This window comes from Canis lupus, chromosome 19 (assembly GCF_011100685.1).
Source record: "Canis lupus familiaris isolate Mischka breed German Shepherd chromosome 19, alternate assembly UU_Cfam_GSD_1.0, whole genome shotgun sequence".
NCBI lineage: Eukaryota > Metazoa > Chordata > Mammalia > Carnivora > Canidae > Canis > Canis lupus.
The window spans coordinates 54,222,206-54,237,487 of NC_049240.1; the positions used below are offsets into that span (position 1 = coordinate 54,222,206).

The 15,282-nt window shown below is 49.7% G+C and overlaps 1 protein-coding gene across 4 annotated transcripts in view; it reads right to left on the minus strand.

Moving 5' to 3' along the window:
* LOC106560064 overlaps positions 1 to 15,282 on the minus strand; it is a 41,978-nt gene that overhangs the window by 22,605 nt on the left and 4,091 nt on the right. The window contains exons 2-4 of one of the 4 annotated variants that reach the window (XR_005374328.1): positions 13,417 to 14,671; positions 11,278 to 11,399; positions 352 to 493 (exon numbers count right to left, since the gene is read on the minus strand). Coding sequence is in view for 1 of the 4 variants with exons in the window: in XM_038565190.1 (XP_038421118.1) it covers positions 14,156 to 14,671 (516 nt within the window). In the remaining 3 variants the exon portion in view is untranslated. Of the gene's footprint in view, positions 1 to 351; positions 494 to 3,004; positions 4,198 to 11,277; positions 11,400 to 13,188; positions 14,672 to 15,282 lie in introns of those variants that run through there. The other 3 variants (XR_005374327.1, XR_005374326.1, XM_038565190.1) reach the window with 3 other exon arrangements.

Consider the following 15,282-nt stretch of genomic DNA (forward strand, 5'->3'; position numbering starts at 1 on the left):
AGTAACGGACCCCAAAGACATCCATACCCTAATCCCTGAAACTCGTGAATATGCTGTTTTATATGGCAAAAGTGATTTTGCAGATCTTATGGTGTTCAAGGTCTTCAGATGGAGGGCTTATATGGATTATTTGGATGGACCCATCATAAGGCTTACAGGCACAACAGGAATGAATACAAGGATACTTTTTTAAAAACACTCTGAATCGGAGAGCTTTGTGTTAAATAGCGCTGTGAGAATAACTGATTGTGGAATACAAGTCACATTTTTTTTCACAGAACTGACTTCACACAGTAAAGCATTAAAACCTAATAGACACATACGATTAATTAATAGATCATACCTGGACAGAGAGCCTGTGTGTATGGGAGACTGCAGTTTCTTACCCCAAGTCAATTCTTGCCACTTCACCACCAGCAAGCACCACATTACCTCAGGAAGGAAGCTAATCACAAAGCCGAACATCTCTCCGGAAGGGATTGAAATCCAATGTCTAAGAGTAAAGAGGAATCAGAGGCCAGCTCAATATGGAATCACTGTCAAAACTCCCAGGAAAATCGAGCAGCAATTTATCTTCCTCTCCTACCCAGAACACCAAAGCCATAGTGGAGGGTAGAAAAGGAAAATATTTTTTTTTAAAGCTGAGTAAAGTAACTTTGCTTTTTCTTACAGTGCAGGACAGAGACATGGCATTTGTTTGCATTTTCTTTTTACTCTCAGCAGGTCTTGGCAATAAACATCTGGAAGCTTGTCCACTATAAATTGTTTGGTTTCTTTCCCCTTGTTTCATGAGGCCATGGTGATATTATACCCTTGGAATTCCTCCTTTCATCTGCTTCCTTTCCACTGACAGTTCATAAAGGATGGGCCACACTGGGAACGAAAGCTAAGCAGTTGTTTCTTAAAAATACCACAAGACTTGAGGCTCTACGTAGCTAAGAGTGAGTACCAGAGAGAGAACCTATTCTTGGCTGCAGTGACTTCAGCTTCCCGGAGCTGCACTCAAATGCCCATGAAGTCCTATGAGACCTGACCTAATACTTGGGACGTCCTAGGGGAAAGGTCTAATAACCAGTTGGAAAATTTGCAAATGGGCCTTTTTCCCGCTTTTGTTATTCTTCCTGAAAATGGCTGCCTTTTATTGCTTCTATACGGCGGGCCCAACTCTCTTTGTGTACTTTCACATACACAGATGCACAGATACTTTAGATATTACTGCCTCCACTTTATACATAAGAAAATTGAGGCTGAGGGCAGCCCGGGTGGCTCGGCGGTGGAGCATCTGCCTTCAGCCCAGGGCCTGGTCCTGGAGACCCAGGATCGAGTCCCATTTTGGGCTCCCTGCATGGAGCCTGCTTCTCCCTCTGGCTGGGTCTCTGCCTCTGTGTGTGTGTGTGTTTCTCATGAATAAATAAAATCTTTTTTTAAAAAAAAAAGAAAATTGAGATTTAAAAACCTTAACAAATAGGTACCCGATCCCCACTTAAAGAACCCAGAGGCTGGGGATCCCTGGGTGGCTCAGTGGTTTAGCGCCTGCCTTTGACCCAGGGTGCCATCCTGGAGTCCCGGGATCAAGTCCTGCGTCGGGCTCCCGCCATGGAGCCTGCTTCTTTTTCTGCCTCTCTCTCTATGTCTATCATGAATAAATAAATAAAATCTGAAAGAAAGAAAGAAAGAAAGAAAGAAAGAAAGAAAGAAAGAAAGAAAGAAAGAAAGAAAGAAAAGAAAGAACCCAGAGGCAAAAATACAACACACTGGTCTATCTACTCTCAGAACCCACACTCTTGATCCCCACTTACCTACTGTTTCCCTAGTTCATTTCAGTATGAAAACCAAGTGGGTGGCTGAGTCCGTTGTGCCTCTAACTCTTAATTTCTGCTCAGGTCATAATCTCAGGGTCCTAGGATCGAGCTCTGAGCTCAGGGGGGAATCTGCTTGAAATATTCTCTCTCTCTCTCTCTCCCTCTACCCCTCTCCCCACTCGCCTCAAGTGTACCCTCTCTCTCTCTCTAATAAATAAATCTTTAAAAAACAAAGATAAATTATTCAACAGGATAACATTTTATTATATTAATCATTGAAAATGTTCCTTCCAACTTCCCGTTGACCCTGACCCTGCTCTGCATCCAGAGTTCTGCAGGACTTTGGGCACGCTCATGCTATAAGCAATCAGAGAAGAGTCCCTACTGTGCCTACCTGCCCACCCACCAGTTCAGATGTAGACACAACAGGCTTCAGGAAGGGATGCCTGATATCGTGGTATTTCCTTAAGAAGGTGGCCTGTGTCATGTCCCTCTCTTCTGAGTATATCCCAAAGCGCCCAGATTTGTAAAGGAACTTGAAAGCAGAAGGCACCTGTGCCTTTGTCACCAAACACAGCAGAGGGAAGTGGCAAGTGTTCCAGAGAAGCCCTCCAGGGCCTTCCATGACAAATGTGGCACAGGAGTAGAGCAGCAATGGCTGCATAGGCAGGGCTGAGAAAGCCAGAGTAGGATAGGAAAACCTCTGGATGTTTCCCCCACTGCAGGAGAGGGGTGGCAACGCAGAAGAGAAGGCTTGCCGCCGAGCATCAGGCAACGTGGCTGTCCTTTGCGGGACAAACTGACCGGAAAGATCAACATCGTCCTCCTAGGCATCCGACCACAGACACGACAACCACGGACCAGTTCCCACCTCACCACCACTACTTCTCACTCACCGGCTTTCACTACTTGCACTGCTGTGCCAACGCCGGTGCTAAAACCCAGAACTGACTAAGAGTATCTTGAATTAACTTTCCAACTTACAGCAATGTGAGATTGCTCTAAATTAAATGATATTTAGTTTCAGATATCTAGTGGAATAGAAACTCAAATAGAGATTATATTACGGGGCGGGGGCATAGGTGAGGGAAATTAATTTTCCATCTACCCTTCTGAGTTCTTAGCTGAGACCCTTGTAATAAAAGACAGATTAACAAGGGAAAAACAAACAGAAGTTTATTAACGTGGAATCCATGCCCAACACCAGGAAAAAAGTAATTCCTCAAGACGGCTCAGAAACGAGGATTAAATACCATATTAATCGGGAACGGGGAGGAGGCATGTAGCCCTTTTAGAGGAAAGTAAATCCTTTTTAGGAAAGATAAATGAGTCCTTAGCAGAACACATAGGAGGTATGATGATAGTTTGTGACAAAGTCCATCTGAATATGATAACTTCTAATTCCTCTCCTGTGACAAGAGTCAATAGTCCCTGGCTGACGAAACTCAGCGAGATTTATGACAATCTGGGTTCCTTTTGGAGAATGTGTCTTTGGGCAGATAGGAGAGTCTAGAGAAAGCCTCTGCCTGCATTTGGTGTTTTTCAAGTGCCTTCAGCTCAAAATAATCAATACACCGTAACAGCACATTTGGGGTGGAATGTCCTGGACTCCAACTGTCACATTTTGGACTAGCATAATCTGCTACCCTTCGAGGGAAAAGATGACATTTTCTTGGATACCTGACTTTGTAACCTAAGAAATACACATAAACAGTAGATGATCACAAATTAAACCATAAGTATAAATTGTAAGAAAATACTGTGTGTGTTTTTTTTTTTTTACTTTTGATGGGAAATTTCCAATACTCACAAAAGTAGAACAAATAGTATAATGAACCCCAGACCCAGCAATTATCAAGATGTCATCACTCTTGTTACATCTACACATACATATACACACATTTTCTTTCTCATATTTTATAGTGAATTATAGGCATCATATCATGTCATGCAAAATTCTTCCATATGTATCTTTAATGGCATTTAAAAAGGGCTTTTTAACATCACCAAGATACCATTATCACACCTAATAAAATTAACAACAATTCCATGATATAATACTTAGTCCCTGTTCAAATTTCCCTAGCTGTCCCACAAAGATCTTTTTAAAGCTGGTTTGTTTCTTGAATCAGGATCCAAACAAGGTCCATAGGTTGTATTTAGATAATAGGTCCCTTAAGTCCCTTTGAATGTGTAACAGTCGACTCTCTAAATTCTGTGGTTTTTAAATTTCAGGTACACATGTAACCAGGTCTGTGGACTAAAATGAACACTAAATTCAAAAGTTTGTGGGCGAGGATACTGCTCCATCCAGCAAGGACCAAGAATTCATCCACAGGGGTCTGGCTCCCTCTAGTGCCTGTTCACAGAGCAGCTGTCTCCCAACTCAAACCGACTAAAACAGGAAAAAAATCTGGATGTAAATAGTTCCACGCTATGACCTGTGGCTGTGTGTTTCCTACAGGGTAGAAGGGGAATTAGTTTCGTCCTCTTCATAATGGAAGGTGACAGGTAATGCCAAGTCGAGAGTCAGTTCCTCACGATATTTCCTATCATGGGAGGTGTCATCATCCATCATTCAAAGTAGCATCACCATCATTTCCTCCAGAACATCTGGCTGCCCTATCCATGATACCCCTGTTTTAATAGCTCCTTTATTTCAAACTACTGTTACATATCATTTATTATTGTATTTCGGAGGGTGCACGGGGATTTCTCTAAAAGCAAGTCGATGTCTTAGAGTTGCTTTTGTCATTGCACAAGATGATGAACGACCGAACGGAAGAGAGAGATAAAGTGAAAGAAAAACACATACACAGGTTACAAAAACTCTTAAGACTAGGACACAGAACCAGGTAGTAAGAAAAGGGGGGGCATAGACACTATTACATATAATTCACATACATTAAATTACTCTGTTTAAAAATAATGATTGATTATACAAAATGTTATGATTGGCATCTTAAAAAAGAAAGCAAGGGCAAGTAAAGACATACCTAATTAAGCAAGCCTTGTTTTCCCTGAATGATTTTCCCATGTATGAGTATATGGATATGCCTGCATTTCCTGCCAAAATGCTTTAAAGATATCTTTGTTATTTATGTTCAAAAATTCTTACGGCTCTGTCACAGATCATTTTTTAAAATGCACTCCTGAAAGAAGTAAAGGTGAATAAAAGCGAAAGGGAGGCAGGGTATCAACTGAACCCCATCTCCTAGATGCTGGGTGAACCCCCCAAGGTCCCTCGTAAGGAACTTCTCAGGGTAGTAGTACCTTGGTTATTCCAGACTGGTCTACACTCCTGAGAAATCCTCTCAAGTGTGTCAGAAGAACACGAACTCCGGAAAACACTACCCCCTCGAATTCTTCACTAAAAGCCAAGCTCAACAGCAAAGCCCCTACAGTCCTGATTAAACACTCAATCTGCAGGCTGGCTTGAGCCCGGCCTGGCCTGGCCTGCTGACCCGACCTGGCCTGATCTGACCTGACCCAGCCTGACCTGACCTGACCCGATCTGGCCTGGCCTGACCTGGCCTGGCCTGGCCTGACCCAACCTGACCTGGCCTGACCTGACCTGACCCAGCCTGACCTGACCTGACCCGACCTGGCCTGACCTGACCTGACCTGGCCTGACCTGACCTGACCTGGCGGGCCGAGTTGACCTGCCCCTCTCCCAGGGCGCCTGGGATGTAATGGGGCCCAGAGAGTCTGTTGGCAGGTTACCGGGTCGGGTCAAGGGCCCGCCCGCCCGGCAGCTCAGGTCTCGGGACAGCGTGGGCTGCTGCACCTGGCAGGGGCGCCGGGGTGGGCGCCGGGGAGGGATGAGCCAGGGCCGGGCACTCCGAGGCCACCTGGAACCGCCCCGCCCCGGGGTCACTGCACGGCGCCCCGCGGCCCCCGACTCCCCCTCTGGCACCTGGGCCCCCAGGGAGCCGCGTCTCCGCAGCCCGCGCTCCACCCGGCGGCGCTCCGGATCCAGGCCCGGGGACGGCCCGGGGGCGCGGGGAACCGGGAAGTCGGCACCCAGGGCCCCTGCAAGGGCGCCTTCACCGCCAAGGTGCCAGGCCCCCACGGTGCGCTGCGGGACGGGGTGGGGGGGCAGGCGCTCGGGAGGGGCCCCAAGGGGGAGGAGGAAGGGGGGAAGAGGGATGCGCACCCCGGGGGCAGGGGGCTTCCCCAGCTCCGCTACCGCTGGGCTCCGCGCCCGCACCCGCACCTGCACACAGGCCCAGCCGGGCAGAGTCTTCTTTCTTCACCTGCAGACTACTCCCCCCCACCCCCACCCCATGCACACCCCACGCCGGCGAGCAGCCTCGGGAGAAGGGCGACCACCTAGAACGGGTCGGGCCAGGGGAGCCCTCAAGAGGCAGCGCCGACCTGCCCGGGTTCTGCCCAAGCCGCTTCCCGGAGCAGAGGCCCCGCAGCCCCCTCTCCCCCGCCTGTCCCCCCTCCAGGCCCCCCCAGGCCCGTCCGCTCCCCCAGGCCCGTGCCCCCCCACCCACTTGCCCCTCCCAGGCCCATAGCACCCCCCTACCCACCTGCCCCTCCCAGGCCCATAGCACCCCCCCTGCCCACCTGCCCCTCCCAGGCCCATAGCACGCCCCCTGCCCACCTGCCCCTCCCAGGCCCATAGCACCCCCCTACCCACCTGCCCCTCCCAGGCCCATAGCACCCCCCCCTGCCCACCTACCCCTCCCAGGCCCATAGCACCCCCCTACCCACCTGCCCCTCCCAGACCCATAGCACCTCCTGCCCACCTGCCCCTCCCAGGCCCATAGCACCCCCCGCCCACCTGCCCCTCCCAGGCCCATAGCAACCCCTGCCCACCTGCCCCTCCCAGGCCCATAGCACCCCTCCTGCCCACCTGCACCCCCAGGCCCATAGCACCCCCCTGCCCCCCTGCACCCCCAGGCCCATAGCACCGCCCCCCCAGGCCCGTCCACGCCCCCCAGGCCCGTGCCCCCCACTGCCCACCAGCACCCCCCCAGGCCCATCTGCCCCCCCGCCCCCCCAGGCCCATCTGCCCCCCGAAGCGCATCCCCCCAGGCCCATAGACCCCCCAAGTCCAGGTGCTGCGGGCCGCCAGCCGCCCCTCCCCCCTCGCGGCCCCTCGGCGGGCACCGCGCTCCCCAACCCACCGGGCTGCCCCGCTGCTCCCAAATAGGCTCCGTTTCTGGAGATATGAGCCTGCCTCAGTTTACACGGTTCCCTGGAACGGCGCAGCAGGATGGCTCCCGGGACAAACAGCGGGCTCACCAGGCTTCTCTCCTTCGCCCCAACCTTTCTGCTGGGTGTGCATCCCCGGGGCTTCTAGAACTGGAAAGAGGGAGGACCCCAGGGACTAAAGGCCTCACGGTGGCTAAAAATAACGATGGGAGTCGTTCATTTAGATATTGAAATAGAATGTAATCTCACCTTACACTGCATTCTGATAGAACCTAGGAGAGCACCTACAAGGGCCGAGAGCAGTGTCCTGGGGCCTGCCTGACATACAGCGAACTGCACGGACGCCCCACTGCCCAGCCCTGCCCTGCTGGCAGCCAAACAATCAGGTGGAAGCTGAAAACTCCAAGAATCTACTCTAACCTGGGCCAAGTCATCCCAGGGAGGAAAGCTAGAGTCAAGTGTGCCTTTAACACAAAGGCGGACTCGGCCTTTAGGGGATCAACAGGTAGAGTCACCTATTGTCACAAAAATCACCCCAAAAAAATCACTCCCTCTTCCCCCAGAGATGAAAAACATGAAGACACGATTCTGATATCCTGTGTCGCAGGATTACGCAGTGAAACCGTGAACCCTGCTTCAGCTCTACCTCTGTACATCCGGGGAGACCGCCTCTCTTTCCCATCCTTTAACAAGAGAACAACAAGCAGCACCTTCCTTACCACGCTCCTCTTATTATTTATAAAGGCCCGAAGCAAAAGCAAAGGCGGTGGCATAAAGAATGGAGGAGAGGGGGATCCCTGGGTGGCGCAGCGGTTTAGCGCCTGCCTTTGGCCCAGGGCGCGATCCTGGAGACCTGGGATCGAATCCCACATCGGGCTCCCGGTGCATGGAGCCTGCTTCTCCCTCTGCCTGTGTCTCTGCCTCTCTCTCTCTCTCTGTGACTATCATAAATAAATAAAAAAAATTAAAAAAAAAAAAAAAAAAAGAATGGAGGAGAGGAAACAAACGCAAGGGCTGGTATGGAGATAGACCTCAAGATGCTTGGTCATTTAGAGAGAAAGAGCAGGAAATTGCAGAATTTTTCACTCAAAGAGGCACCTTGCCAAGTAGAAAGAAGGAGGGTAAGCTGTCTCCTTTGGCTGATACTTGTTATATACTTTAAACAGTTAACCTATAAAAATCCACCTTCTTCTGGAGCCAGTTATTCTTCCCAACATTCACACATACCCCTCAAAATGCTACCCCTTTTAAATTTTATTTTTTTATTCCTTCCCTGAAATCACATACTATTTTAAACAGATTTCTCAAAAATAAAAAATAAAAATAAAAAAATAAACAGATTTCTCCCATCACAACAAAAAAAGCCTTTTTTATATTCTTTATCCATCTTCCCATCCACCCCCTGAAAGACCCTACTCTTTATGTTAATACTCTTGTAATATCTGAATCTGTAAAATATTTGTTAGATTAATTTCCTCCAACATTAAATTTCTTAGGAAATCAAAAGGGGGCTCTACTCCTATTAGTTTTCTCGGTATTGCGGGACGTTCTTGACACACGTACATATGCCATGTGGTATCTTCTACTGGTAAATGTTTGACTATCTCGAGCATTAATGGACAAACTGCTTATACACATTGAGAAGCCCCCCCTCCCCGACCTCCTGGTTATCTCCAATAACCAGATGCAAGAGTAGACAACTAGCAAATCTTCATAACCATCTCATTAAATCACCAGGGACTTCTTGGCTCACTAGTGAAACCCAGTCAGGAACTGGACAAATGGGAAGAACCATCCCGGGCCCTCTCAGGGAATGTGCTCAGGGCCTTCCTGCCCTGAGCCATTACTGAGCAACCCGCATGAGAAGAATATAAAAGAGAGAAATTTCTCGTTGCTTGAGGTTGTCTTGCCAGAGTTCCCTACATTGAAGGAGATCCTGTAAGTAGGAACTGAGGGCTTGCTCTCAAGGGGTAAGAGATAAATATCAGTATTATGATGCCGGCAAGTGGGAAGACTGTATAGACAAATGCCTGGACCAATAAGCACACATTTAGGGGATGCTCATTTCAGTACAAAGCCCTGTATAGATTCTGTGGGGAGCTCAAACATTGTTCATATACCTCGTAAGTATTTGTGGAATGTCTACTATGTGCCAGGCTCACAGCGCTAAAAACAGAGAATGAATCAAGTAGAAATAGATGAAATTCCTGGCCTGGAGGAGACCACATAGTAGGAAAAGGATACGGGAAACCCACAAACAAAATGTACCATGAAATGCAGTCACGAGAGGGGGGTACAGAGCATACAACAGGGTCCCACACGCAAAACCAACAGCAAGGATCGGATCGGAGGCTCCCGGCAGCTGTTTTGAAAAGAACTTTTTTGAAAGAAAGCCATGTGTATCGGTTTCCTAGAACTGCTGTCAAAACACCACAAAGTTGGTGGCTTAAAACGACGGAAACTTCTTTCAGGGTTCCGGAGGCCGGAAGTCTAAGGCTGCGGCTTGGCCAGACCCTGCTCCATCTGGAGACTCCAGGGAAGAATCTTCCTCTTTCAGCTCCGGGAGGTTCCCAGTCACCCTCGGCATTCCTTGGCTCACAGCCCATCAGCCCACCCCCTTTAACCCTTTCTCCTCTGAGGCTCAGTGTCCCCTCCCTTTCTTATAAGGACACCAGCTCCTGGGTTAAGGCCTCACTCCAACCTAGCATGACATCATCTTAGCAAATCACGTCTGCAAAGACCCTGTTTCCAAATAAGCTCCAGGTAGACCTGAATTTGGAGGGAACACTCTTCAACCCACCAAACCAGGCAAGAAATGACATGAGCCTCATCTAAGGTAATAGAGAGAAGAGGAAGAGGTGGAAAAGAACTCTTGGTTTTCTAGCTGGAGTAACGTGTTGGTGCCGCCCCTGAGATGAGGCGCTCCGAGCAGAGGGAGCTCTCCTTGGCTAAGTTCTTAAGAATAATGACTACTAGCTCTGAACACTTCCTACCTTTTATGATTTCTAAAACTCACAATAACCCCGTGAAAATAGGTACAGTTTTCCGGTTACGGTTATGCACACAGAAGCGAGAAGGGTTAGGAACTCTCCCAGAATCACTCAGTTTGGAAGAAGTAAAAGATGAAAGAGAGGGGTTGGTGAAGAACGCAGAAGAGAGCCTCCCGGAGTTGAGTGTGTATTTTCCTAGACCAGCATTTACACCAGCAAAGGGTCCTACAGTAAGGACATCTAGGCAGGATAGGTTAAGTTTCTTAAATCACTGTCTTTGGAAAAATCTATACAGTGTCACCAACATGGTGGTGAATATGGAGAGATTCACAAAGGAAATTAGATGTTTTCTTCCCTCTACACCCTTGTATGGGTGGCTTTCTTATTGATGAATCAAGGAATCCTGCCCGTCAAATAAAAATTATAAAAACTAAGCTGTCAAAATTCATCCATCCCTAAAAAAAATTTTTTAAAAAAAATTCATCCATCCCTAAACTTGGCATTCATCTACCAAACCAAGTGCTGTTCTACGCTCCCTCCCCATCCCTTCACCAGGCTAACACCACCCCCCCCCCCCCCCATCAGCTCATAACCTCTGGGAAGCTGCTTCTGACCCTGGTTAAAGAGAATTACTCAAAACACAGAAATAAGGCAAAAAAGAATTCTGGGACCTTCTAATGCCTTGTTAGACATGCTCCAGTAAGCCCACTAGTGGGTCATCTCCTTTGAGGTATGTAACTTCATTTCACTTAATATCACAATTGTTTGGGGCCCTGACATTTTACAACTCAGTACAGTTAGAATTTTAACTCCTAAAAAACATGATAAAGCGGGATGATTTTTTTCTGTCTAGCAGAGAAAACGACCCCCCAAACCACGGTATTATAGCACTATTGGACATTGATCAGCTTTGTTTCTATTTTAGCAGTCTTTATGAACAATGCTTCTGCCTACTGATTTTTAAATCCCGTTTCTCATGTTCTTTTACAGCCAGGATTGTGATTCTACTAGTTTACTCCTCAATAAGGCAAATAAAACTGTGACACATGCTCACTATCTTTTTCTATGAAAACTATGCTAATAATTTGAAAATGATGGACATGCCCTAGGTAAACACTGACAGTCCCTTCACGGGACCCCAGCTACTTCTGCAGCAAGCACTGAGGTAGGGGCTTGCTTGCCTTCTCTAGCAGACTAAGCAGGGACTTCTAGAAAATCCGTGACGCTTCCGTCCTTTGTCCCACCATTGTCTCCAGAACACTGCATGACAGTTGTCCCAGAGGACAAGCTCAACGAGAATTTCTGGATGCATTTCTTACCCAAATGCCTTGGAACCCTTTCTTCCACTCTACTTCTTTGTCTGTCTTGATCTGAAGCTCGTTCCTCCGTCTTCTTTTTTTTTCACCTGGATGATGGCCCCCTTCACTATGGTGCAGCCTCTCTGAAAAGTACCAACTTATTATCAGACTAAATGGTAGGTTTTTCTCCAAGTGGCAGACTCATACAACAGGGTTCAGGCCTGACACCAGGATGGAATCGGCATCATCAGCCTGGGTATCGGCAACCCTCAAAAATAAATTCTAATTTAAGTCATTTTTTTAAAAAATGTCAGTTGTTACTAAAGAAAGAGATGGATTATACAAGGAGCATATTATAAGGGAAATCCTGTTAGACAAGCTCTAGAATGCACAGCAATAGGTAAAAAAAAAACAAAAAACAAAAAACAAAAAACATCTGAAATCCATAAACTCCAGCAGAAGATGCTGTATCCATACTCGTGAATCAGCGTCTATTGGATAATAGAATGAGCGTCATTTTTCTGGTCTAGCTCTTTGTTTAAAGACTTTTCTGTTAGTGTCAAATTTCTGATAATAATTAAAGGCTCAGTAGGTATCAAATCAAACTGTCAGTTATCGGTTTATCGGCTGTTGCTAATCTAAGCCCATCCTACGTGCCTACTCTGTGCATACGGATCTGGGATGTTAAGTCCTCTCAGTAGAGGGCACTGGGGGGACACCTGCCGCCGGGAGGAGAGTCTTGTCCCTGCTTTGAGCCAGCGCGGAGCTGGCTATTAGGCTATTAGGGATCCGGGTTTCCCGCAGAGGAAGCTTCTCCGGGGACCCAGCTTCTGCAGCATGAGCAGCCTCCCCAACATTAGGCTCACGAAGCGTGAGCAGCAGCTCCAGAGTCCAGCCCCAGCACCCAGGACCCGGGAGAGCAAGGGGCCAGCAGCACGCAGCACGCAGCACCCAGCCCCTGGCAGCTCCCCCAGCGACGCCCCATGCATTTTGTGGTGTGCTAAGACACTTCCTTCCTCTGAATAGTTCCCTCCAGCAACCTCGAGGATGGATTTCCAGCAAGATCCCCTGGCATAAACCCTCCAGAAAGGGCTCCATCCTGGCATGGGAGGTGGGGGACTCTTCCACGGGTGCTTTATCTAAACCGCGATTCCGGTTATTTTTTTAGAGGTCTCTTTATTTCATACTAGCCAGTCCCTCATTATCCCAACCCCTTATTACGGTTAACAATTCTTTGAACTTTCCTTGTTCAAATTACCGTGTGCCTTCTCCCTCCTGAACGGACCCAGACTGAGACAAACTCCTAGGAGCAAAACAAAAACGAGGCACCTTTTTAATTGAAAGACATCTTACTGGGCACTTGATATAAGCAGCAGATTCTCGTGATAAAAACTGTAATTCAGGGACGCCTGAATGGTCCCTGAATTGGTAGGGGGCTGACCTGAAGCCCCCCAGGGTCCCTGAATGGTGGCTCAGTGGTTGAGCATCTGCCTTCGGCTCAGGGCGTGACCCCGGGGTCCCGGAATCGAGGCCCACGTCGGGCTCCCTGCATGGAGCCTGCTTCTCTCTCTGCCTGGGTCTCTGCTTCTCTCTCTCTCTCTCTCTCATGAATAAATAAATAAAATCTTTAAAAAAAAAAAAGTGCAATTCAAACGACAATGAATACCGTATTTTAAAAGACGGAAATATTTGGGTTTCAGAAAAATAAAAGCGTATAGTGTTACACTTTTTCTTTTGATATAAACAGTTCCCATCATTACGACCACATTTATTGACCGAGATGAACAAGATGAATGCATTTCATTATCCTAGGACAATATGCACCAGGTACTTAAAACTATCCCAGAGCTAAATTCAGGGGAATCCTAGACAACCAGACGACTTACAAACTCTCATTTCCCTTTTCCAGTAATGAATTTTCAAATCCTTCTGTCATCTTTAAGGAAACGTTCACGATTTTATTCCTCAAATGCCATTACTTTAACCACACAATTATAACATAAAGGGGGGAATAAAGAAAAAAGAAACCCTACTTTGTAATTCTTCATAATTCTAACAGAACCAACAATTTCCATATGTTACATAGACTAAATAAGCAACAATAAAAATGTCCCATATTGTCCAATAGCCTCATATCAATCAGATTTAAGTAATGATTACCTGCTTCAGAAGTACTTTCAATCGGGAGGTCCCCCGGGGGGCTCAGCGGTTGAGCATCTGCCTTCGGCCAGGGGCGTGACCCCGGGGTCCCGGGATCGAGTCCCACGTCGGGCTCCCTGTATGGAGCCTGCTTCTCCCTCTGCCTGTGTCTCTGCCTCTCTCTGTGTGTCTCATGAATAAATAAATTAAATCTTTAAACAAAAAAAGTACGTTCAGTCTAAGCAGCTTCCTGAGTGAGCTTTGCCAGCCTCCTGGTTGTATTCGGCGTAAACACGAACCGTGAATGCCACAGGCATAGCCATCCTCCAGACGTCTTCTATGTTGGAATTAAAGCTACTTCTCTAAGAATTTGGAGGTGCAGAGAAAGTGAGGTTCTTCAAAGTTTAATGAGATTTTTTTCCAAAGTGTCGAGCTGTAAGGGTTCCCTCTGGAGTCGGATGGGCTGAGTGTCCCGGCAGCCTCCTCCCTGGCCGCGGGACGCAGAGCCGAGCGTAGGGCCCGGTGCTGACTGTCCCCCGCAGCGCGGCCGGATGAGGACGGCGGCTCCCCGCCACCGCGTCAGCCTCGAGTCCACGACCTCTTTTTGGAGCAAGTGTGTGTCAGAAGGCGATGCAATGAGGTCAAGGTGCGTCTCATAAAACGTGACCAGAACCTGAGGGAACCTGGAACTTAGGGGTTGGCAGGCCGCGCGAGGACCCCTGGTGCCCGGCCTCCTTCCTCCAGAGTCCGTGTCCCCTTCCTAGGCTGATGTGAGGAGCAGGGAACACTCCTCAGTCCTTTGACAACCGCGTCCTTGCCAGGCCGCAGCCTCCTGGAGCGTCCTGTTGGGGGGCTCACCTGGCCGCAGCCTCCTGGAGCGTCCTATCCGGGGGCTCACCTGGCCCTCGGCTCTCCTCCCAGGACACTCAGCACTGTCAGGGCGCTTCGTAGGGCTCAGGCCTGTTGCAGTAAAGGAAGGACGCGTGTGGAGAGCAGGCGGCCTTGGGCCTGCGGCCTGTGCCCCCCGCGGTCTTGCTCGCTGCAGGCGCCCTCCCACCCCTTCTTCCCCCATGGAATTCCTGGTTTTTGCTAAAAGAGAACTTGCTTCCAGGAGCACAGGTTCTTTGAGCCTCCGGACAGCCTGAAACAGTCCTGGCCCGACAGCATCCACGGGGCCCAGGGGCGCAGGTGACATGGGGATCCTCCTCTTCAGGGCCCCTCGGGGAGCCTGGACCCCGCACCCGGGAGGCCGAGCTCGGCTCCACAGGGGGGCGACCTGAAGGCACAGAGAGAGAGAGAGAGGGAGAGAGATGGCCTGGGCACTGGGCACCAGCGTGGGGGGCGGCTGCAGCACTGTCTCGGGGTTCAAGGGCCCCCCTCCCCACAGTCCCCAAGGCACAGGCAGCCGAACACTTTTGGAGACACTGTGGTATTCGGGGCAAAGCCATCAGCACCGTGCACTGCTGGGCCTGTCAGGCCACGGTGCCCTGGTCCCTGGTGGCGGCCTGGTCCCCGCTGTGCCCCAGCTCCCGGCTGCACCCTGGCCCCCAGCTGCACCTTGCCCCCCACCCCCTGCTGCACCCTGGCCTCCCCGCTGCGCCCTGGCCCCCCAGCTGCACCCTGCCTCCCAGCTGCATCCTACCTCCCTGCTGCGCCCTGGTCCCCTGCTGCGCCCTGGCCCCCCCGCTGCACCCGGGCTCTGGAGCCTCACAGCCCAGCCCCGAGCCCGGGGGAGGCCGAGCCTGCTCTCACCTCTGCCTCTCCTGCCCCCCAGGCGCCCTCTGGGCATTGCCTTGGCTGGCTCTTTGTCCCCAAGTGTCGTCCCCCCTGCCCCCGACACCTGACAGCCTGGGTCAAGCACGCGGGCCCCCTGCCGCCTGAGAGCAT